This window comes from Geospiza fortis, unplaced genomic scaffold (genome assembly GCF_000277835.1).
Source record: "Geospiza fortis unplaced genomic scaffold, GeoFor_1.0 scaffold361, whole genome shotgun sequence".
Classification (NCBI taxonomy): domain Eukaryota; kingdom Metazoa; phylum Chordata; class Aves; order Passeriformes; family Thraupidae; genus Geospiza; species Geospiza fortis.
Genome location: NW_005054356.1, coordinates 2,175,828 through 2,199,909, shown reverse-complemented (window position 1 = coordinate 2,199,909; position 24,082 = coordinate 2,175,828). Strand labels below are relative to the sequence as shown.

Below are 24,082 nucleotides of genomic sequence, written 5' to 3'. Positions count from 1 at the left end.
TCTTTTGTAAAGTTGCAATGATTTATTTTACTAGTTTGTACAAAAAGGCTTCTGACAACTGCTCTATGAAGAGAACCAGAAATGTGTATGCATTTTTGCCAACTGTTAATAAATAACTTCTTAAATAAGGAAACAAATGTGTTTAGGAACCCAGAATCATTTTTCCTGCATGTGATTGAAAAGGAATTCAGAGATGGAAATAAATAATTCTTCTTCCACTTGTGACAACTATTTACACAAAAATGTACAAACAGTGAAGCTGATGTTGAGCCTAGCAACAGAAATCCTGTTATTATGCTTAAAAACAACAACAAAAAACCAAAACAGAAACAATCCCCGCATAATATTTAATATATGAGTCCCATACAGCAAGACACCGTGGTCCAAGTTAAAAACGCAATACACCAACGCAGAGACCACCAACACTGAAACACCCACAAGAGAAAACTAATCCTTGACTACTAAATAGTGGAAGCTCAGGCATGATTAGCTTTTAACTTTCTAGGCAGCACCTTCACTTCCTTTAGGAGGTTTACAGAAGCACTGGTGTGTATGTATGCAATGTCAAAAGATGCTTCCTCTCTGTGTGATTTCAGTTCCTCACCCTAACCAGGGATGCATTGAGGGCAGGTTGTGGTGGATGGTGCTGTCTGCAGGCTCCATGAGAGGTGGATTTTTGGCTTCAGCTGTTGTCCTGCCATGTGGCTGGCTGTGTTTGCCCAAAGTCTGCCCACAGGGAGGTTTGCTGCAGTCCTCCCTGCTGCAGGCAGGCTGCTCCTGCAGATGTTGGAGGGATCTAAGGGGATGCCAGGCACATCTGGCAAGGTGGCAGCTGCTCAGCAAGGCCCCCATCCAAAACCTGCCAATGTTGTAGGTTTTTCCCCTTTCCCATCAGCCTAATCCTGCTACTGAGAAAACTGCTGGGAAAACACCAATTGACTGAAATGAGATGAGAATTAGGCCATCAGAAACAAGTTTCCAATTTATTTCGTAGACAGTAGGGCTTTTTTCTTCCTTTGCTTATTCTTTTTAAAGTGAGGCATCTGGTCTGGATTTGATCTGCGACTTAAAGGGAGAAGAGCAGCGAGTGAAGTCCAGAATTTCATTTATCTTCTTTCTCTAACTCTCCTCTAAGGCAGGACATGGAGCCAAGTCCCTACTGTGGCTGCATGGCCCCATCTGCTCACTGAGCAGAGACCTATCTCCAGGGATTTGTGATGCCCTGGACCCATCTGTTGGAGGTTTAGCTTTCTGAAGTTTGGAGATTTAGAGCTGGGTGTGCTGGGCATGGTGTTTTATTGGGCATTATTTTCTTTTTATCTCCCTGGTGAAATTTATACCAATCCTACTTTGGTGCGTGCCAAAGTGGGGAATTGGTTTGTGATTTGGTTACTGCAACTCTGCATTCTTCTTTGCAACAACTTTAACTGAGCCTTAATTACTTAAGTGTGATGTTTGTGTAACCTGTGACTTTAAAAGAAGGGAAAAGAAAAGCCTTGAGGGGACATTTTCTTGCTTCTGGTTCCAGCTTCTTGGTGGCCCTTGAAGGGGATTGTGGTGGGGTTTTTTGAGGTGAAGCCAGGAGAGCAGGGGGTTTATCAGAGGCACTGGCCCCAGGAAGGTTTTCCCAGCTTGTTCCCAGTCTGTGTGGCGCTGGGTGTGCATCCCAACTCACAGCACCTTCTGACTTGAGTCTCCATGTTCTTGGAAAAGGGCTGGAACTTGTTCCCTCAGGGGAGTCAATGGACATTTTCCACACAGCAGCAGGATTTTAGTTGCAGCTTTTACAGCAACTGCTCAGGGCACCCCAGCTAAACATCAGGTTTAATCCCTTCTTCTCAGCATTTTGCTGCTTTCCTGTTTCAAGTTAATAGCAAATTGAAACACCTTCTGGCAGCTGGAGGAAATTTCCTTCCTTGTTGATAGAAAAAAGCACACCCCAAAATTCTCACTCTTTGAAGCACTTTTCTTCAGCTCTTTTGCTTGCCAATTGTTTTTTTTTCTTCCTTAGCCTAATCTGTCCTTTGAATTTGTGTCAATCCACATCCAGCTTTTGTTACTGTAGTTTAAAGCTGGAAGTTGCATGTAATTCATCCTTGGTTTTGCCTATGAAATTGAAGCAGAGGAATGGAAGCAATAATTCTCTAACAAAATACCTGTTCACTCCAGGTATATTTTGTTCACTTATTTTATTGCAAACCGTGTTACAGGAACTACACACACTTATTAGTCACAGCACAGTCTCACCTTGGATAGATTATTACTGTTTTACTCACAATCAACACTGGTGAGTTTGCAATCTCCAGAAAGACTCATTTGCAAAAGTATGTACTGTAGGAGCCAATTTTGTAAGCAGATTTGGTTTTAAACGGTTTCTCTGGCTTGTTTCAGTTTACAAGCTCATTGTCTGTAATAAACTAAAACAAAATGTGTTCAAATGCCTCTTCAGATCCAGAAACTGTTCCATTGTCTGAACTTTCAGAGGCCTGGTCCTAAAATGGTTTGGGACTTTTTTAAACCCACGGCTGGAGCACCAACCTTTCCCCCAACCCCACACAGCCATACAAACCCACTCTTTACAAATAACTTCTTTTTCTTTTTTCTTCCTCTGTCCTACAAACCTAGTGGCAGCCACATGCTCGTACCACCATGTTCCTGTATTTTTTTAAGATAACATTGGAGCTGTCATCAAAATAGAGCACTGAGATGGCGTTGAGTTGTGTAGGAGCACAGCAGGGCTTCGGCACAGTCTCTGGGTTTATAAAGTGAACCTGGGGAATGAAAACAGAGGAATGTTAAGATTCACTTCTCCCCTCTGCTCCCCCCATATCCTTCTGTCCTGGGCAACCTTCTGCCTGTCCCATACCCTCACTCAGCAGCTGAGCTGTGTAACTTTGGGATTCACTGATTCTCAGCCTGACCCCAAATCCACTTTTGGTGGCAGCACGTTGTGGATCCTTACAGAGTTTCCCCAAGAGGTGCTGACAGTGGGTCTGGTGTCTTGCTCCTTCCTTCCCGTGCAGTGGGACCAAACCCCCATTAGTGTCTATCACAGGGCCCTTTGAAGCCAGAGAGAGCCTGCCACTGCCTGCAGCAGAGACAGGGTCATTTCTGGCCAGGTTCTAATCCAGACATGTGGGGCCAGGTGCTGCAGGCACCCTGAGAGCTATGGCAGATCCTCCTGCCCCTGTTAGCTCAGAGACCCTGTGTGTATAAATTTATTTCTGAGTAGCAGCTGTCAGGTGTAAGGCTGTGCTAGGAGACAGGGTGCACCTACCAGTGTCTGTACAATGGCATGGTTTGTAGCATTCATGTAGGAATTCAGGGGGAAAGCACATTCTCCTTCACAGTAATAGGCAGCGTAGCCCTCCGGAGCAATGATCCAGTCCTTGAGTCAATTGAAGCCGTCAGATTGTGGAGAAGGACAGAAATGGAGTGAAACAAAAAGCCAACCAGCACATAAATCTAAACATTCATACACACAGTTACAGCGGCCTGCAAAATAAAAATCTGCCCCCCTGGCCTTTCTGAAGCTCTCTTAGAGGCCTGTGAAGCGCCTGCTCTTCCTGCAGGGACACACCCCACATTGCAAATGTGCCCACAGAGCAGCCGCACATCTGGGTTCAGTTGTTTATCCATTCAGCAGTGTCCTGCCTGCCCACGAGGATCCCTTCACCCAGCAGCACAATGCAGACACAAGCTTTCAGAAAGGAAAATAGCTTTAACCAGGTCTAAAAAAACATGTAGATGAAAATGGAGAGCCATGCCTTCAGCACTGCCAGAGGACCTGCAGGCTCACAGCCCCTCAAAAGGACCTGACGTGCTGAGCTCCCAGCCAGCCTCCCACTAAATATTTGTATACCCAACTTAGCAGAAACACTTAAGCATGCTACAGGCTGTAAACAATATTTTTCCCCTTCAGGATTTAAAATAAAAAATCTGTTAGCAGCTGTGTCTCACTGCTGCAGTTGATAAATGATGTGCCAGGGCACCCCAGTCCTTACCTGCCACCCCAGGTCCCTGAAGCTGACGTAGAGCTCGTGTTTCTTGCAGGCCTGTCGCTGGTCACTGCTGCTGTTCTCTGTGAGGGGACAATGGTGGCCATGAGCTTGGGCTGCCCCAGCTCCCTCAGCAGGGAGTGAGGCATTGCTGCTCATCTGGTGCACTTACAACTGGTTATTTAGGTTTTTTAGTCATACAATAATGGCTGGGTTCAACATATATGAAATGCACTTCTGGCTTTTTTGTGCAAAGCCAAAAAAGGCCTGGGAAAGTAGGGGTTTTATCTTAATTTTTTTCCCCTGGACATCCTCTGACCTCCTAATAGCAACACACAGATCACTCTGATTACTGCCTATAGATAAAAGGAGAAACAGCGCAGTTTTAAAGTTTTGTCTGTTCTGGACACATAGCCTGAGCTGAAGGCCCAAGCAGAAAGAATGGCTCAGGAAGAATTTAATCTCCAACAGGGTGGTCAGGCACTGGAAGGACCTGCCAGGAATGCAGTGGAGTCCCCATCTCTGGAGGTGTTCAAGGGACTGGACGTGGCACTCAGTGCTCTGGGCTGGTTGACAAGGTGGGAGTTGGTCAAAGGTTGGACTTGATGGTCTTGGAGGTTTTTTCCAACCTTAATGATTCTATAAAAGTGTGATTGGAAGCTCTGTTTTCCTTTTCCTTCTGCTCCTCACAGCCTCTCCTTCCACTCAGTGAGGCACTCCCAGAAGCAGCTGGAATTTGCTGCTGCCTCAGCAGAGCCAGCCCTGAGCTGGGGCTCCTGCTGGGACCCTCATCAAGGGCCAGAACCTCCGAGGTATCACATAATTAAGCCACATTTCTATTTCAAATGCCTGATGGAGTTTTCTTCCAAATTAGGAAGCACAGCTCCCCCCAGAATAGCCGTGGTTATCCAGAGAATGAATGGGTTTTCTTCTTCTATGCAAGAATTTTGGGACTACTGTCCTTTTTAGGGGCTAAACTTAAAATCACAAGCCCTGAAAATGGACAGCATTTGGATTCAGGTACACTGATCACTGATTGTTTTAACGTACTTATCTTCCATTTCAAAATGAGAATTTATTTCGCGTGGCAGAAAAGGAGTTTTTCTGGTTAGATGCTTGGGGTATTTTTTTAAATTTGGATTAAGAAATCCCTCAATCTAACATAGGGAAAAGAATGTTTGTTTGAAGCTGACATTTTTGGAACAACACTAACCCCACACCATTCTGAACATTTTTGAACATTTTCTTACTTCAACTTTTTTAAAATTTGAATTAAGAAATCCCTCAATCTAACATAGGGAAAAGAATGTTTTTGGAACAACCTGATATTTTTGGAACAACCCTAACCCTACACCATTTTTGAACCAATGGTGACCAAAGGGACAACAAACAGATGAAGTGGGAGAAACCACTCCCACACCATCCCAGAGCCACAAGCGTGCTCCCAGGCAGCTGTGCTGTACCTGCAATGTTGGAGACCCGGAATGCCTCCTGGTTCTTTGGTGTTTTGGATCTGTTCTGGCTCCTCTGCTTGCCGCCCGTGGAGCGGATGCTGCGCAGGTGCACCTCGGTGGCCTTGAAGAAGGCCACGGTGAAGGGCTGCTTGTTCTGGGGGCCCTGCCTCCCGATCAGCCCCGCCAGCTTGGGGTTGATGCTTTGTCCTGCAAGCACAACAGACTGGTGAGGGTTTTGTCCTGGTTTTATCCTGGTTTCATCCTGGCAGCAGCCAGGATAACTCCTGGGAATGCCATCCACCCTCCAAAGACCACGGCTTAACGGGCAAAGCTGCTTCTGACACGAGCAGCTCAGTACAGCTAACTTCATTTTATATCTGTGTGTAAAAGTTACATTAACTAGTCCTACATATAATTGTTTTAGCCCAAATCCGCTTAGCGTTAGCTTTTCCTGCATTCTTTAGAGGGGTTTCTTCAAGTTCACCAACCTATAATTTGAAGTGATCCTATAAAAGGAGCCGTAAAACTCAGCCCATAGGAACACTAAATTCCCACTGGAAGGTTATTAGCTTAAAATAAAAATGCCTTGTATGAAATGCTGACAGAGCTCCAGATATACCTCAGCTGAGAGAAACAAATATTTAGAGGCATTTTGCTTATTGCTGCATCTTGCCACCACTGTACCTGATAACTTTGTACAAAACTCTGATTATCATCCATGATAATCATCATGATTTCATCATCATCCTTCATCTTGGGCTCTAGAACAATTTGATTTTTGCTAAAAGACAATTAGTAGGTTTCTCTGTAGAATTAAATCAATTATTTACAAATAAGGCAAGGAGAGGGTGGCAATGGGAAATTTAATGTTTCTCCTTGTTGCTGTTGAGGGATGTCTGGGTGCTGCTGTGAAATGCAGAGGTGATTTCCAGGATTATTCTGTCCCAAGCCACTGAGTGCTGCTGCTAAATCCAAGTTATGGTTTTGTGATCCTTTTGCTAAGGCCAGAGCTGGGCCTTGTTATCCACAAATCAAACATGCCAAAGGACAGCTGACATTTTCCTGGAGAAGCCCTGCAAGGCAGCCTGACCAGAGAGAGTGGGAAAAGGGCTCCCAGTTCATTTATTTTGTATGATTATTTTTTAATAGACTGCATTTGCTTCATGATTACAGATCATGTAACAGCAGATAAAATGAAAGGATGGGGGTTGATTTACTTTGACATTTTACGTCACTTAAAGCCTTGAGGATTGCCCGAGCATAAAGCGTTGCATCAAAATGCTGCTGTACTTACATCATATGATATTTAGTGCCCCTCCTGGCTGGGAATCATGAAACAGAGTCCCTGATTTCTGCTGGGGTGTGAACTCACCATCAATGCCTTCCACGGAGAGCTGCAGGCCCAGGTTGTGCTGGGGATTCACCACCCAGTGGTTACTGGTCGCGGTGATGTCGAACACCAGCCACCCTTCCTCTGCAGCCCAGATCGTCCTGGAGTCCAGCAGGAACAGATCTGAATCCCTGAAACAAAGAGCAGAATTCCCAGTTAGCCAGGATTTCCAGTGGAGTCTCCACACACATCCTTTAGGCAGTGCATGGGGTTGGGATTTCAGCGATAGGTGGAGCTGGGCTGGTTTGTGCTCCCCTCCCATCACCCTCAGGTGAAACTTGTCTTCAAAAAAGGGAGGATGGGTTGAAGCAGAGCTGAGCTGGGTTGGGGTTACTTTGCTGTTAACCTTGAGCTCCTGATGCAACCTTAAAACTTTTGCCAGGCCCAGATCTGCAGAATTACTGTTTGCATATGCAAATCCAGTAATTGGGCAGACAATGCTGCTCATTAGCCTTTCCACACATAATTTCCTGACTTTTATGCATAACTGTAGTGTTGGTGCAAGCCAGCTGGAACAATGGTGTGCATACATTATCATATGTAATAGGTTTTTTTTTAATTGGCTCATCTGAGGTTACAGATAACTGATTGAGGCAATAACCCTCTGCACTGCTGTGGGTCACAATCTTTTTTCAATTCATTGCTTGGGTGGTTTTTTTAAAGGCCACTGCTGGGTTACTCTAGCCAAAGAAATAATATCAGAAAATGGAAAAGATCCTAAATAGAGAGATTCTGTTCTTTTGAAATAGGTGAAATTATTTCAGATTTACAAGCTGTTTCCTGGCATATTTCTGAAAAATTAAAATTTGAGAAAATACAGGTTCTGTAAAAGAAGGAGTTTTATCAGAAAAGAAGGAGATAAAACTCCGATTAAAAAATGGATGCTGCTGCAGTTCTTTTATAAAAAAATACTTTAAAAGAAGAACAAAGACACATGGTGGAAGTGTCTAGACAAGTCCTGTAAGAGCTGCTTTTGTGCCTACAGTGAACAAACATGATAACTTGTTCAAGTGTAATTATATCCTTTTGAATGAAGAACTATCCTTGAAAAACCCTTTAATCACATCCTCAAAGCTTTAAAAGGCCTTATGAATTTGGTCACTATAGATTTGTCAGTGCAAATATGTATATTCAGCTTGGTTTACACAGTGCCTCTTGTTTGCATGAAACATCAAGTGATCAGAAATGAATCTGAGGAGAGCTGTTGGCATAAGGGCTTTTGACTCACAGCTTTTAGTGTTTCTTTCCCCTTTGACATACCAAGAAATTAGAAGCTTTTGTCCCACACAGAACAGGAATGGAGGGGTTGTTTTTTCAATGCTTTTATTGTTTATCTTTCCTTTCAACCTTAGTGGGCCAGAGTGTGTAAGAGGTGATGCTTTCTTCTGTGAGCTAAGGGGTGTCACCACCCACCTCTGATTGTGCTGGCTTGCATGAAATTCAATTTCTGAAATGAGTTCCTGCAGAGCAGGCGAGCGCAAGGCTGAGGAAGAAAATTTTGTGTTTCCTCCCTAAAGGAGGAGAGATTTGGGTACCCCGTGGCTGAATATGCAGCCAGTGCTGCTGAGGGTGCAATCAGTGCTTGCTTTTAAGCAAAGCTCTGGTTTGTGGAAGAAGCCCTACACCAGAGCTGGACTTGCTGCACCAGCTCCTTGCCAAGGCAGAGGGGATCCTGTGGGAGTGCTCAGGGGATGTTTGGGGGCCAAAGTGGGTGGTCAGGAAGGGCTGTGGGGCAGCAATGCTCCAGGCAGGTGTTGGGAGCTCAGTCAGCTTTGCTCCCAGGAAATCTGGAGTTAAACAGGACGGGTAACCCCTCTCACATTAGTTACAGCAATGCAAGAAGCTTGAACTCCAAGCAGGGGACAAATCTCCTGGGGTTCCATCCCCACCCAGGAGCAGTGGCGCCGTTCCCACAGCACAGGACACCTCCCACCCTTCCCTGTTTACAGCACACTGAACCAAACACATCCCACAGGAGCCAGGGACCAGGCAGTTGCATGGATTGGCCCGTCCCAGTGGCTGAGGCCAAGTTTCCAGGAGTAAAGGGTGTTTTATTCACATAGTCCATTATTTCAGCATGGCCCCTGACTGGAACTCATGATTCACACAAGGTTTGGTTAACAGGGACTTGGCTTGCTTGGTTTTCTCCCCTTGTAGTTTGCAGGTTAATGATAATAGCAATCGTGATAATTTTTTGTTTTGTTTTGTTTTTAGCTACTGCTCAACTGCAGTATTATTACTCAGAAAAAACAGCCTTTAAGCTTCCCATGCTGACATGATGCAATCAGGGTAAGCAGACTACATGAGGCATCAAGTACCAGGGTGAGTCAGTCTGGGAGATTGTATAATACATTTGTTTTCCTGTAGTTACAGCAATGTGCAAACAATAGGCCTGGAGGGGAAGCCCGAAGTGAGAGAGATCAAAGGGACCCACTGAAGGGAAATGTCCTTCCCACACACACTTGGAACATTTGGACCCCAAGAAAGCCCAGTGTTGGACGCCCTTTGGAGGAGTTCAAGCACTCCTGGGTTAGTGTTTTCTGGGTGGGATGCACAACCTCACTGGTGTTGCAAGCAGAGGCTCCTGAGATGTGGCTCCTGTTCATATGAAAAGAAACCTCTCGTTCTTTTCAAAAAGAAAACCTCCTTGAAGTGGAACGTCCTGCTCTCCAAAGACAGGCAAACAGCATTAAATCACCAGCTAATAGGCAGCCAGCCCTCGAGATATCCTTGCTGGACAAGACACAGTAAACACAGCAAAGAAATGTTGTTCTGCTAAGACTTAAACAACATTTATTCTGAGGGCTCCCATCTAATGACTTGCCACAGAAGGTAGTGCTGGTTCAGTCTGACTAATGTGGCTGCTTTGGGTTTTAGCTGAGAGATAAAGATCTGAGCCCAAAGAGAAAAGGTTTCTATGCACATCTCACTCCTGTACCTCACCTTCCCACTGTGTACTCACAGAGCTTGTTCCTGGAGCAGTGTGAACGATGGCTCTGCAGCAAGGAGGGAAAAAACCCCTTTGGTTCCTCGGCCCTGCATTCAGTTCCTTCATTTTAGAATTTCAGTGCATGCAAGAAACTGTACTTGCTTTTTTTCCAGAGCAAGAGATAGGAAAGGCACATGATCCTCCTTTTACAGAAAAAATTAGGCTGGGACATGGAAATGTTAATGTCTAGATTAGAGTTACATAAATTACAAAGTCTGGATCCAGACCACAAGTATGTTCTGTTGAGACCACATCAAAATGGCTCAGTGTTCAAAGAACTGACATCAGCGGGAGTGTCAGAGCTTTTAGCAATGATAAAATTTGGGGCTTTCTGCTCGCCTGTCTCAAGCACTGAGAGCCTGAGATGAAGACAGGAGGTTGGCATTTGCCTGCTGATGTCTTTGGTAGTGTCTCACACTGGATGCCAGACAGGAGAGTCACCTCCTGTTAGAAAGCACTCCCAAAAATTTGTCTACAGGTCATGTAAGTGCTGTGTGGTCTGTGAAACTTCCTGAGTGAACTTGTTCTCTGGGCTCAGGGCTGAGTAACCAGCACTGCAGCGTGAGGGTGGCTGGGCAGGATGCATGTGAGATCGTGTCTGGGAAGCAGCTGGAGCTATGGAGGTGGAAGGGCTGACCTGCCAAAGGGCTGATGGTGGTAAGGAAAGGGATCACAAATATTTAGTGAAGAGAAAAGGGCTGGAAGAAGTGAGGATTGTGGGGGTGAGCACAGAAATCAGAGAATAAGGCAGGGAAGGGAAGGTGTGAGATAAAGGGAATTGTTGCAACATGGCAATTCTAAATTAAGAGAAAGGATTAGCAACCATGAAGCTTTGTGAAAATAGTATGTATGGCTTCTTGCTTTTTGCTTTTCCAGTCCCTGGGATGCAGCTTGGTTTGAAGCCATAAACACTAGAAATATACCCAAAAATGAGAAGTGCTCCATCTGCCCCAATCACCTGCCTTGGTGAGTTGGAGCACAAGGAGAACATGGATGAAAACATGAGAGACAGAAATTCTGCACTGGCAAGGGAACAGGAGATAAAACTCTGCATTTATAGACTATCATGCTGGAAGGTCTACACTATTTTAGGCCAGTCCTCCTGCCAAACAGTCCCTGCTTTTATGTCTGTTTTCTTCACCCACTGTCCCCATCCTGCTCGTCAGCCCTGTTATTTCAAACTGCTGCTTACAAGTGGCAGTAAACACTAATGAGCACTTCCAAGAGGGATAAAAATAAATGAGAAAGAGGACGGGCAGCAGCAGCGAAGGTGACTCTTGGATATTTCCATTACACTGTAAGACAAGGTGATTGCTGTGACCAGGCAGCACTCTGTGCTGGGAGCAGCCCACAGGCTTATCTGCCTGCATCAGGGACAGGGAATCTCTCAGCCCAAAGAGCCCACCTGGCAGCTGGGCTCCCCTGATCCCTCCCTCTACCTGCAGGAATTCCAATATCCGTGCTTTAAACAGATACCACACAGAGGCACCTTGCAACAGCCTTTGGGTTAATGTGGGTTAACCCTCCTGCTTCTGTTTTAAAGTAGGAAACTCTTGATGCGTGGATATGTTGAATTCTCATTGATTCAGCATGTAAACCACAGTGTCAAAGGCAGGAGCACAATCCTCTCCTCTCAACTCATATTCTGACCCTAGAGGGGCTGTTTGGGTCGCAGGCACAGGGCAAGTTTTCCAGCAGGCAGCCCAAGGGCAGAGCTGGCACGGGGGAAGGGGTTATTCACATCCAGGTTTGAGCAGGTGGAGGGAGGAGAAGGCAAAAAGGGCATCCTGGCAGGGTGAGAGGAGATGTGAGGCTAGAAGACATCTGTTTGGATTAAAAACCTGCCCTATCCAGATTCCAGCTTGCTTGGTGTCATTGCTTAAAGTCAGCTGCAGCTGTCCAAAGACAAGCTTAGGAAAATATTTTTCAGACTTTCCTACTTTGAGAGGGCCCCAGGATCTCCCTGGGCCTCTCCCTGGCACGTTTGCAACACCCTCTGTACACAGACCTGATGCAGCCCTCCTCCCACACCTTCCCTTCCCTGTGCCTGGGATCCCCTGCTTATCCTTCCCTCTTCTCCTTCCCCACTGATAACAGCTCTCCCCACTGATAAAAACTCTCCCCACTGATAAAAACTCTCCCCACGCCCCCAGGCAGCGACCATCACCAAACACAGCCCGGGGGCTCTGCCAGGTGATGTCCACAGCAGGAATTCAGTTTGCTAGAGGTGTTTTCCAAGGGTTGGCCTGAAAACTGGCTGTACTGGTAGTGAAACAGATCTGTGTAAATTCTGCTGAATCTAGGGGAAAATTAAATTCACTTTAAAATTGCGGCAGATTCTTAATTCTGCTTTGTGTGCTTCAAGTAGCTGTGTTGCCTTTCTTAGACAGTGTTGGAGAAGGGTAAGATCTAGATCTCAAAGGCTGATTAAAAGTGGCAATGGGAGTTTGTTACTGAGATGCAACATGTTTCCTAAACATGAAGCCTGTTGTAAAAACAGCGCTGGGAGAAATGAGGTTTTACACATATCCCTGACACTTTCTGTACAGCTGTTTCTGCTCAGCATTGAGGGGCTGTTGATCAGGGCATCACTTCCCCAGCAAGGACCCACTGGGGTATGTAAAATGCCTCCTGCAGCTCCTCAAGTGCCTGTGAAGAGTTGTGCCTTGCTAAATTCAAGATTTGTCAGAGGTTTTGCAGGCTGTGGTGGCTTTTAGGAATGGTCGGAAGGAGAAAACCAAATGCACTCTGTTCTTGGAGAGCTGCAGGATCTCTGTGCTCAAGTTCCCTTGTTACTTGCTGAGAGATAAATGACTGAGTTGCAGATAAGTCACCAAAAATTATAATCAAATTAATTGTTGGTATTTGTAGATACTGTCATGGTGCTGGGGCACATCATTAAATCCAGCTGTGCTGTGCTGCACCATCCTCAGAACGATCACACTGGCACTTAAAAAATCCCCAAAAAGAAGGCACATCTGCTTTATGGGTTGGGTGGGCCCAAGCCTTTCTTAGGTACTAGAATTACATGTTTCAACCCACAACATGGAACCAGACTCCAGTGAATGGCAGAAAGGGGTCTGGAGAGGGGCTCAGGTTTGATCTGCTGCAGCAGTGCTGTAGTTTGAAGCTCAAGCTAAAGGGTTCCAGCTGCAAGTCAAACCCAGGAATGCATCCTGCAAGATCTGATTTTTCTGTGGGACTGGTAACATGAGCATTCAAATCACTGCCTTTGAAGCCCGTGAAATCCATAATGGCCACAAAGTGAACATGTAACAACTACATTTCAATTACCAAAGGCTGGTCAAGTACCTGGTTTTATTCTCCCCAGTAACAAAACTCCCATTAACTTCAAAGGGGCTGGGATTCACTCTGCAGTGCAAGAGCTGGGTCCAACGAAATAGGAGATGTAACTCTGGGATGAGGTATTTCAGCTTCAAAAGGTGCAGACAGAAAAGCAGGATCGAGCTCTGAGCTTTAGGGCTGCTCTACAGTCTGCATTTTTTCTGCGGGTTAATTGACTGAGGGGGATGCTCTGACTGAGCACTGGGATCTGCTTTGCTCTCCCTCCTTTTCCAGGGGGAGGAAACTTGAGCAGCCCCTGGCTCCCCATGGCCACCTCCAGCTCCCACTGAGGAGTTTGTCACCTCAAACCTGGACTGGATGTCCTGCTGCTCTCACCCTGCTCAAGTCAGGCACTGGCTTTGTCAAACACCTTCCCAGGCTTTTGGGTGAGTGAGCCATGACGTCCAAAGAGAAGTTGGACATGAGTCACTGGACTTTGAGCTATGCACTTGAAAGCTTTGAGGCATGTTGTACCAGTTAAAACATCATCAGTGTTTGTGATATTTGGGACATTTTTGTTCATGAATGTACTTGTTTGCCTAAAGTGAATACCTGATGCTGTGTGCCTAAAGAATGCTGTGCACGCCTTTTTATCAAGGAGATGCTGCCAGTTTGAAGTGCTTGCCTTGCAAGGAAAGACTTGGAGAAGTGAGAAAGAACATTAAATCCCTTAGCCTGATTTCCTACAAACACCTGTAATAATATCTTCAGTCTGACAGAGATGTAATTTCTGGCAGTCCAAAGTCACAAGTGGCATCTCATCTGCTGCAAAGGGAGGGCTGGCCCCTCATTGTGCTGCCAGGGTTGCTAGGCTGAGCAGGTGGATGGGGGAGAGCTTCTACCCTGCAAACACTGAGCTGCTGAGGGGCAGGATTTCAGGAACAGCCTGCTGGGGGTGCAGCTGTTGCTCTGGAAACACCTAAGCCTGTATTTTTCGCTGACAATGAAGTGCACACAGGAGATGTTGCTGGTTAGATCCCTCCAACCTGCCTGAACTTGTGAAGTCATTTACTGCTGAGCTGCTCATACCTCTGCTTTCTGCGAGCTGAGGGCACCATCACACCCTCCAAGCTGCAGGCTCTTCTGTGGTTTCACTGAAAACCCTGCCTGCAGCACATCTCACAGAGGAAAATCTCTCCAGTCCCCCTCAGCCTGAGCTTTCCCTGTACTCTGGGAGCTGTCCTGCTCTCTGCTCTGTGTGAGAGGATGCTGAGCTGCCCCGGCAGCATCTGCTGCGCCTCGGGCACTGCACAGCCTGCAGAATTTCAGGGTCAGGTCTCAAAAGGCAGTTCCAGCAGTGCTCCTGTGTCAGGAGAGCCCTGGCAGAAGGAAACCCGAAGGCAGCAGAGGTTTCCCTGCCTGCGTGGGGGGGAGGGTTTGGCTTTGTTTTGCTCCTGTTGCTAACAACGTCAGATGGGGCTGACTTTCCAGAGCTCAGGATGAGACAAACAGCCAAGGAAGCATCAAAGTCAATGGGTGTTTTTTGATCAACACTGGAGAGAGTTTGTTTTCTTTCTCCACTTGCCCAATGACACACTGGCTTGGATGACTGGGCTGTGACAGAGCCGGGTGGAAAATGTCAGTGGAAAAATGCAGAAAAAGAGCAAATATTTTTACAAATGGTAGTGACAATATTTTTACCTTTGGTCAATCCAAACCAACAGGAATATTTTTTCAGGACAAACTGTTCAAAACTCACCATAGCCTGTGCCAAAATGTATGCAAAAGGGGAATATGCATGAGCACTCATTAGTGTTGCTGTGGTGAATATGATGCAGTAAAATTGCATCTAGTCCTGTGGCTGGAACATCTGTATAATTAGCAAGATTCCTCACCTCTTCCAGACAGTGGTTGATGTATATGCCCACCCTTTGCATATGTTTTTTTTTTCCTTTAGGAATAGGAATTAGTGGAGGAGAGAATTTGCAGAAGCATTTGCTGCTCCCCAGCAGTGCCTTCCCATCCTCTCTAAACAAAGTTGTAACAACCTTTTGGATGCACCATGGTAAAATTAAGGTATCAGATCTCGTTCTGCCCCTGTCAGTAAGATTCCTAGTGGGCACCTCACTCATCAGGACCCGAGGGGGAACTGCCCTGGCATCTGATGAGGAAGGAAGGTCATTAACCCAAGAACAGGTTCCTGGCAGCTCCCCAATGCCCTGGCACACAGGGTGGTGCCTCCTCCTCTGCCAGCACATCTACAGTTTCTGCTCTTCCCAAGACTGGAAGGTCATCCCTGCAGGCTGGCACCTAAATAACCCACTCAGGAAATAGAGCAAAGGGAGGCTGCTGCCTCTGGAACGGCCTAAGAGGGAATAAACTGAAATGCTTAGGGTGAGCAGGACATCTGATGGGTCCTGTGTACAGCTCTGGCTTGTTGCCTTCTCCTTTAAGGAAGACCTGGTTAAAATGCACAGTTTGAATTACCACTGTTTGATAAAAATAGATTTAGTTTTAGCACAGTCCCCAAACACTGCAAATAATTGCATCATTAGAAATGCCAGGAGAACCATGAGTTTTAAGCTATAAAATCAGAATTTCAGATATGGAAGAAAACACACCAGTGGTTAAATATTTTTACCATCCAGCAAAGCCAGTAGAAATTCTCACCATTAAAAAAAAGTTGACAAGGTTTCCTGACATTTTTCAATTTTTTCTGCATTTTTATTAGCTCTTATAAAACTATAAAGCCAGGGTCCTGATTATACTTTTTTTTCTTACCCTTTTGGACTTTCCACTTTTTAAATCCCTGGTGTTTCTCTTTTCATAAACCTAAATTAGAACTGTAGTATTATTAGCCCATATTTAGTAGTCCTAAAGAATAACTTCTGACTAGAATGTGATTGTAAATACTTTTCACATAAATAAATGCAATCTCACTTTTGGTAGGATTTGTATGTGAAAGAAATCTGTGCAAATGAAACTAAGTGCCTTTGATAAGTGGTTTGGGATTGCTGATTAATTGGAACTAAAACCAGATGAGAAAATTGAACATATGTTCTTATTCAAGTTCCCTGGAGGATTTGTCAGGGAGCTTGGCATACATTAATAATTGCTTGGAAGGGATTTAATAGCTCATCTTGTAGTTTTGCACATGCAAAACAATCAGTCAATATAAAAAGCATGGTGTCATCTGTCTTTGTTAATTAGGGAGCTCGAATGCCTTTGATAATAAGGGCTAGTAATTAAGCTACAATTCCAAAGGAAGCATTTGGGTTTGCCACCTCAGGATCCATCAGAGGCAGGAGGAAGGGGGGAGTACTGCCAGAAATCTGGAGATATTCCTGGTTTGTGATAGTTTTTCTGCACTAGCACACAGCCAGGCTACTGAGTGCTCCCAGAGGGCAGAGCAGGAGTGCTGGGGATGCTCCCTGGGCCATGGGGAGGCTCCCAGGGCATCTCTCCTTGGGTTTGCCACCTTGGGATCCATCAGGGGCAGGAGGAAGGGGGGGATTTCTTCCAGAAATCTTGAGATATTCCTGGTTTATGATAGTTTTTCTGCACTAACACACAGCCACTGCTCCCAGAGGGCAGAGCAGGAGTGCTGGGGATGCTCCCTGGGGCACGGGGAGGCTCCCAGGGCACCTGTGCCCATATCACAACACTCAGGAGCTGCTGCAGCAGCATCACTGGGATCCCCTGCACGCCCCAAAGCCAAACGCAGCCCCTCGTGCTGATGGCCCCAGGCTCTCTGGGAGCCCTGGCTGGGACTCCCTGCAGGAACAGGGAGCTGTGCCCTGGGCAGCGTGTCCCTGTGGGTGCCTCACCTCCCCGGGTGCTCCTGCAGGACCTGGTAGACGCTGATCTGGAAGGTCTCGTTGTCGAAGCGCTCGCGGATGAAATCCTTGTAGATCCTGAACTCGGCGGCCGTCACCGCCTCCCCCTCGGGGATCCGCGAGAGGTCAAACCTGAACTCTCGGTAGTGGCAGCGCTGGTGCTGGAACTCTCTGTCATGCTCCACTGGAACAGAAAACAGCCCATTAGGCACCTGCTTTGTTCCCCTTCCCCTCGCCAGCAAACACCTTCTGAGCTGCCACAACAGAAAAGGGCGGGAATATCTGATTGCAGCATCTCGGGGGCTGCTCAGATCACTAAAGCACAGAGGAAATATCTGCCTCTATCTGGGCTATTATGGGCATATATGTGTTTATCAGGCTCCCTTTGGAACAAAATTACAGTTGGCTGGCACTGGGGGCCCTTGTGTTTTAATGATTTTTGGCAGCTTTGTGCTTGACAAGTGACTCTGGACGTTTGCCACCGATAACGACCGAGCTGCTGTGGGAAGGAGCTGAGACCAACAGATGGGGCTTTTCAGGAGTGCTGCTTCTTGGCCTGGCTCTGCTCCTGACAGTCACACACACACATACCCACACTCTATAGACACAAATTCCAGCCTTTGAGGCTTTTCATGCCAGTGACCCACATTTGGTGCCAGCTGAACTCATCACGAGCTCACGGCTCCTCTCTGTAGGGTCAAAGCTTTCATTTTAAAGGATCTTTAGTGATCAGGGCTGTGAAGCAACTGTTCAAAGTGAGGGCTTCCTTCCACCTCCCAACCCTGACTGTGAAATAACAAGTGCCAGATCCTGCCAGGCTGGTGTTGGGATGTGTGCTGTCCCACGGGGTGACAGGCCTGCCTGTCCCCTGATGGAAGCTGGTGGTCCCCCCTGCTTGTGGCACGGAAGCAGGGGTCAGTGTTGGGAGGAAACAAAGACTTCAAGCCAGTCCTGCAGCAAGGGGGAGGAGAGGTGTCAGTGCCCCAGCCCAGCACATGAGGCAAGGCACCCTTCTTGGAACAAATTCCAAATTAAACAGACAAGTCAGACAAAGGAGAAGGGGGAAATGGAGCTATAAGGGGCTGAACTGACTCGCCCAAGGTCACAACGCATGACATTTTAAGAGCTGAGGTTTGAACCAGGGACTTCCTATATGTCCCAGTCCTGTCGTCTGTCCACTTGACCTCTCTGCAGCTCGAGTGCACAATTCAAGTAGTTAGCTCTGAGATTTCCTTGGCGAGGAATGTGTGTCTTCCTACAGGCCTGATTTTCTTCTGGCAGCAGCAAATCCATTGTGTAAATCCATTGACTTAAAGGGAATTACTCCTGAAAAAAGAGGAGTTTCAAGCCCAGCTCTGGAAAGTGCTGTTTAAATTGACAGCTCCGCATGGTACAAACACAGCTCAGCCCTGGCCAGGGTGTCCCCAGGGCAGGGACAGAGCATGGGGAGGCTCTGGGAGCAGGGTTGTGTCCAAGCACAGAGCAGGTCCAGCGCTGCTTTGCTGGCCGAGGCTCAGCCTCTGGCCATGGACTCTTCCTCCTCTCTCACATCCCTTCTGTGAGGAGTCCAGCTTGCCACTGTGTGATTGCTGCTCAGGGAAATGCTTCAGAGCTCTTACTCATAGCTGGGATTCATCTCAGAGGAGTTTTTTAGGTATGAAACCTCTGAGCTATCCAAGGCAAAGGTGGTTAAGTTTAGCAAATGGTTTTATGTGTTGAGCGCTCTCTGTTGCACCTCTACTGAAACACCTCAGGGCAAAATTTAGTGTCTCATACCCTGATGTGGAGGAATATTGTGAATATTCACCAGTGTTTGTGAAAGACTTGGCACACTACAGCTGCCCTGGATGTGCTAGCAACACTATTAAACGAGCCTCAATCCCTTTCCTACAAATTACTCCTAACAGAATAAGACATAAAGAACATAATTTCAGTTTTAAAGGAATTTATCTGCAACTAAATTAAAATGGAATGAAAAATACTTTAATATGGAATCCCTCCTTTAACCACAAATGTAGAACAATGAGTATAATGCTGTGTGGGTTTAGTTGCAGCTGTTAGCAGTAGGATATACAAATATCATTTGCTTCCTAAGACATGGGAAGGCTGAATTTCCAGAGGAAGGTGGGTGCAGTTTTTCAGAACGTGTGTGATGACAACTACATCAACCAACACTGGCCTTTAGCTGCACTTTATACACAAGGTCTGACAACAAGCACATGAAGATGAAACTTTTTGGGGTGCTGCTGAAGTTCACAGCAATTCCCACTGCTGAGCCCTAGAAAAAATGTGTCGTGTTAGTATGAAAAATTAACAGCCAGGGTCATAAAAGAAAGAGCCCCAAAGTTTGAACTTTCCCATGCTTTGCAGATGTTTGGATATAGGGTTTTGGCCTGAGCCATCTTTAGTGTTAAAGCAAACATTCCTGTGGCTATAGTCATTAAGATCATGAAAATATGTGGATATGTAACTGAAGAAAGAATCCCAAGAAACCCTTCAACTCAGTGTTTATTGTTTTTCCCCTTTTTCTTTGCACTCTGGACCTATCTGCTGACCCAGAAGTAACAAATCCTTTCAGAACTAATTTATGAGAAACACTGACCCTGAATCAACATCTGTTAGATGACTGCAGTAAATCTTATTACATAATTAAACACCAAAATCTATGTTAAAATAACGTTAAGGGTCTGACTCGAACTCATAAAAGCAAGACTCTTCATTATGAAGGCTGAAATCCTATCCCCAAGTCATGCTGCTGTGTGTTGGTATTTGGGAACATGTGGTACAGTATATCTGATCAAGCACTTTCTGCAGACCCCTGTAATACCTTAAGCACAACAGCACGGGGTAAGCAGGGGAGCATTCAAGGAGCCTGAGTTTCCTGGGTTTGATGGGTGTTAGGCCTCTGACAATGCTGCAACTGGGTCATTTCCAGTTAATTACCTGAGGAGCTGGAAGGGGGAGAGTGGGGGGAGAGCTTAAAAAAAAAAGGCAAAGGGGAATAGTGGTATTTTAAGTGTTCACTGCAACAGTTCAAGAGAATTGCTGCAGCAATTCTTTGGATGTGACTGTAGTTTTGCATCTTGCAAAGATGCAGTTCTTTGCATCTTTGGATGTGATTTTGTAGTTCCTCCATTAGGTTTATAAAATCCCTATTGACACGATGAGCATAAGAAGAACTTTTTGGTCATCCTTGAAGGACTTAATCTCAGCTGTTTGGTCGCCACTAATGTTAAGTTAATGTTAAATGCTCCCTTAAAACACATCAAGCATTTTGAATATTTGCTGGATATGCTTCATAGCCCTTCTGGCCACAGAACTTCAACTCATCTTTGTCCCAGGCTCACAGTTCTCACAAATCTACTACCCAAAGGCTTTGGTGAATGGTTTTAGCCCAGACGCTAATTTCAAACATTGGAAATTCCAGCTCACAATTCAAATGCCTTGGCAAGGCAGCTGCTTGGAGAGGAAGCCAAAGCTTTGGATGTGCAATCAAAGGTTGTAAAATAGGAAAAGGAAGAACACCCTTGAAAAATAATTCTGCTATGAAACAGACTGTGTGCCTTGACTGTGGGAAAACAGGGCATTTCCTCTCCTTAAAAAACAATCCAAAGTCACTCACAGGTGATGCGTGTGAGCCTCTCCTCTTTCTTAGAAGTAAAATTGCATTTTGGAGGCACAGCCACTGCAGACAAATTCTAACTTAATTTGGCCTAATTTAACACAGGGCTTAATCTGACCTAACTAAAAGGCCTAATTTAACACGGCTCTAAAATTGCTGGTGTAAAATAACCCTTGGCATGGTGAGCGTGGCAGTTAATTGGGGCTCTGGTGGATGAGGATCATCAGACACTCCCCCTGGCACAGTCCTTGGGAAAGGTGGAGACAGTGGGAGCTGTGGGATGGAGGAGGAGGTCAGATGCATGAGAAAATAAGCAAGACACCAGAAATCGTGGGGGAACAATTAAGGAGATGCAGCCAAAACAAGGAATATCTCAGGCTGGTGGTTATCAGTGGCTTGGCCACACCTGTCACAAATATGCAAGTCAGATCAGCACCTTTGAAAGCCTGGCCTTGCTATCGGAGCAGGATCTGAGTGCTGCTCTATCTGACGCAGAGAGGGCTCCCAGCTCTCTGAAGTCCTTTGTGTCTCCAAGGCTCTGTTGTGGCCTGATGGTGATGCAAGAGGGGGCAGGACAAGACACAGTTGTGCAACTGCCAGGGATGGTTGAAAGCAAACAGGATGGGTACATGTGCTCAGGCGTGAAGCAGCCAGGTATCAGATCCAAAAATATGGGAAAGCTGGAGATAAAATGTCAGCAAATACTGGGTGCTTGTCCTGGCGTGTGCTGAAGATACAGAACTTAAAAACATCAGCAGACAGGGATGAAACAGTGTGGCTGCTGATATTTGGAACTTGCAGCAATACAGTTAAAACCTGTACCAAATAAATAATGTTGGACAGAAAACCTTGAGGTCCTGGTTTAGCACCCCAGGTGCCCAAACTTCCAAAGCAAATGACACATCAGCATCAAGCTGGAAACTTCAACTGATCCCACGTTTGGTCATTTTCACAGCAAAGTATGCTGAGGTTAGAAATGAACTAACTCCAGCTCTTTGCAGCCCCGTTGTGAACCTCTGCTGGCACATGCAAAGCCACCCTGAGGTAATTCTGCAAACCTGGTGTGACCTTTGGGGTGGTGTCAGGGATTGCTGGTGGCCAGGCCTGCCTCGTGACACCAGGGTTATGGTGAGGCCCAGCTTGCAGTGCTTTTATTTCTCCCCACACATCCCAGCTCATTCCTGGGACCCAGCGCAGCAGCACCACGCCAGCCACCAGCCCCAGGTGTTCAGCAAATCACAGTGAACCACAGCAAGACTTTTTTCCAAGAATGACTATGTTAAAAATAATTATTATTGAAGAATTAAAGAGCTTATCTAAATGCCAGGGAAGTCAATAGAAATATTTTCACTAATTTCAATGGATTTCACGGGAGGCCAATCTCCCTGCGTAGGTATTTTTACTCCCTTGTTTTCTGAAGATGCAAAAAACTGCTTTTCAGAAAGAAACTCAACATCAGATGAATAGACTCTGTTCTCAGGTTGCCAAGCTGGGAAAGCTTTGGTAATTCCACACCTCTTCCTCCCTGGCACATTTGGGTGATGCACTTAGAATACACTTTGAATATATAAACAATTAAAAACTTAAATTTTCTTGTTAACGCTTTCACCTGATAATATGTTAATTGTCTTTATAAGGCACTTTGAGAGCAGTTGTCTCATTTACTGTAGTGCTCACAACAATTAGAGCTACTTGTTTCTCATTTACAATGGAAAAAGGCACCAGAAGGAATGTGCAGTAGGGTGTCTGTAACTTCTTCACTCCCAAAAAAGGCCAGAAGGGATTTGTAAAGGACTTTAATCTCAAATAGATTAAAGGTCCTGAATTCCTGAGACTGAAAGATAAGTCAAAGGAAAATAGATTCCAAAAGACAACACCCCCCTGCCTCAGCCTCTCAGCCAGGCTGCTGCTGAGCCACCAGCAGTTGCCTGAGAAACCCCTCACAGATTTGGGTGCCAAAAAAGTCTGCCACATTGGCATTAAGGTCTAACAGGTTTTCAGAGTCTACCTGTGTGGTGAGTTTAGAGAGTAGGAGAGTCTTTATCTGCTTTCTCTCCAGCAGCTGCAGAGCTACAGAAAATGGGCACTGTTTCTTCAGAGGTGGCTGAGGCTGCCTGGACTGTCCTGAGATCCAGGGTGGATCTCAGCCTCCCAACTCTGACTGACACATTTGCATCCAGCAGTGCAGAGTCCTGTTTGAATTTTCCAAGAAAATTTACCTTTCTTTCCCTCCATCGTCACCCCCTGAGACCGAAGCCAAAGCTTCAGAGGCTCTGTTGCATCATCTCAGAGCAGGAATTCCCAGAAACCAAATTCCCAGAAACCAGCTCCACCTGAGCCCCACCAGCCCGTGTCTCACAGCGAAGGTCCACTCCTATCTCCTGCCTCACCCTCCTGTATCCCTTGGGGAGTGCATCCAACTGGAAAGAAATGTCCCCTTTCCCAAAAGATGCACTTTTGGGTGGATCCTGGCCTGTCCCAGCTCCCAGAGCAGCGTGGCAGGAGGAGCAGGGACCTCCCAGCACGGGGAGGGAGGCCAGGGCCGCCCCTGGGGCTCAGGGCTGCTGCTGGTGCTTGTGAAATCGGGCTGTAAATTTTCGGGATGCCAAATTCGAGACCTCTTGGTGGGCTTCTAATTAACAGGCATTAAATGTTCCCTCTATAAATTGCGCTTCTTTGTCTCTAAATTGGTGGATAAAACCATGGCACTTATGAAATATAGGCCTTTTCTCCTTATGGTGCTGAGGTTCAAGAAGGAGGAAACCAATTAGGGGGAGGATCCAGCGGTCTCTGCAGCTGAGAGAGCCCACTGGGCTCAGCAGGGCGCCTGATTGAGCAAGAAATGTGAGGTCAGTCCTTATATTTTTCTGAGGAAAAACCAGGCTATAATAAAGATTATTGCCATAATGTCATGCCAGGCCACAGTCTGCAAAGGCACATGTTTCCCTCCTCATTGTCCTTGACAGCAAGAGTTACAGGGGCAGTGGCAGGAAATTTATAATGGCAAGAATTTGGGAATGCAAAGTTCTGTGATTGGTTTTCATCTGTTCCATTCTCTTGGCTTCATGATTTACATGCTGACATTAGGCAGCTAAAGCAGCAGTTACAGAAATAATTGAAGAAATAGTTGAAGAATATAAATTGGGAGTTCTATAAATGGAGTAGAGCAAATGTCCTGGGGTATGTGATGGGATATATTTTAAAATTTTTTTAAGGAGTGATAAAAACAGTATTTGGCAGGCCTTTTACACTGAATAGTTGCAGCTCTCCAAGTCCTCTAGAAGCTAGTGCAGGTTTTTGGAGAAACCTAAGGAAAAACAAATACAGCCTAGATTCTGATCTGTGACATAAGCTTACTAGAGAAATAGCCTGTGGTTTTTCTATAACTCATTAATGCATCCCATCACCAGGGATTGCTGCCATTCTGAAACCACAGCCTGTCCTTGAGCCACAAGCTCAGCACCCCCAGATATTTGGGGGCTCTGGGCCCATCTGCCCCAGCCCTGCC

The 24,082-nt window shown here is 46.0% G+C and overlaps 1 protein-coding gene across 1 annotated transcript; it reads right to left on the bottom strand.

Annotated features, from left to right (window-relative positions):
- Positions 1-22,809, bottom strand: BMP7 (bone morphogenetic protein 7). Its single transcript, XM_014308066.2, has 8 exons — positions 22,794-22,809; positions 19,896-19,903; positions 16,944-17,206; positions 6,825-6,973; positions 5,462-5,659; positions 4,005-4,081; positions 3,278-3,388; positions 1-2,771 (listed from the first exon to the last, which is right to left on the bottom strand). The coding sequence occupies exons 1-8, from the start codon at positions 22,807-22,809 to the stop codon at positions 2,622-2,624; spliced, it is 972 nt and encodes a 323-aa protein (XP_014163541.1). The 3' UTR covers positions 1-2,621.
- Between the last annotated feature and the right edge of the window lie 1,273 nt (positions 22,810-24,082).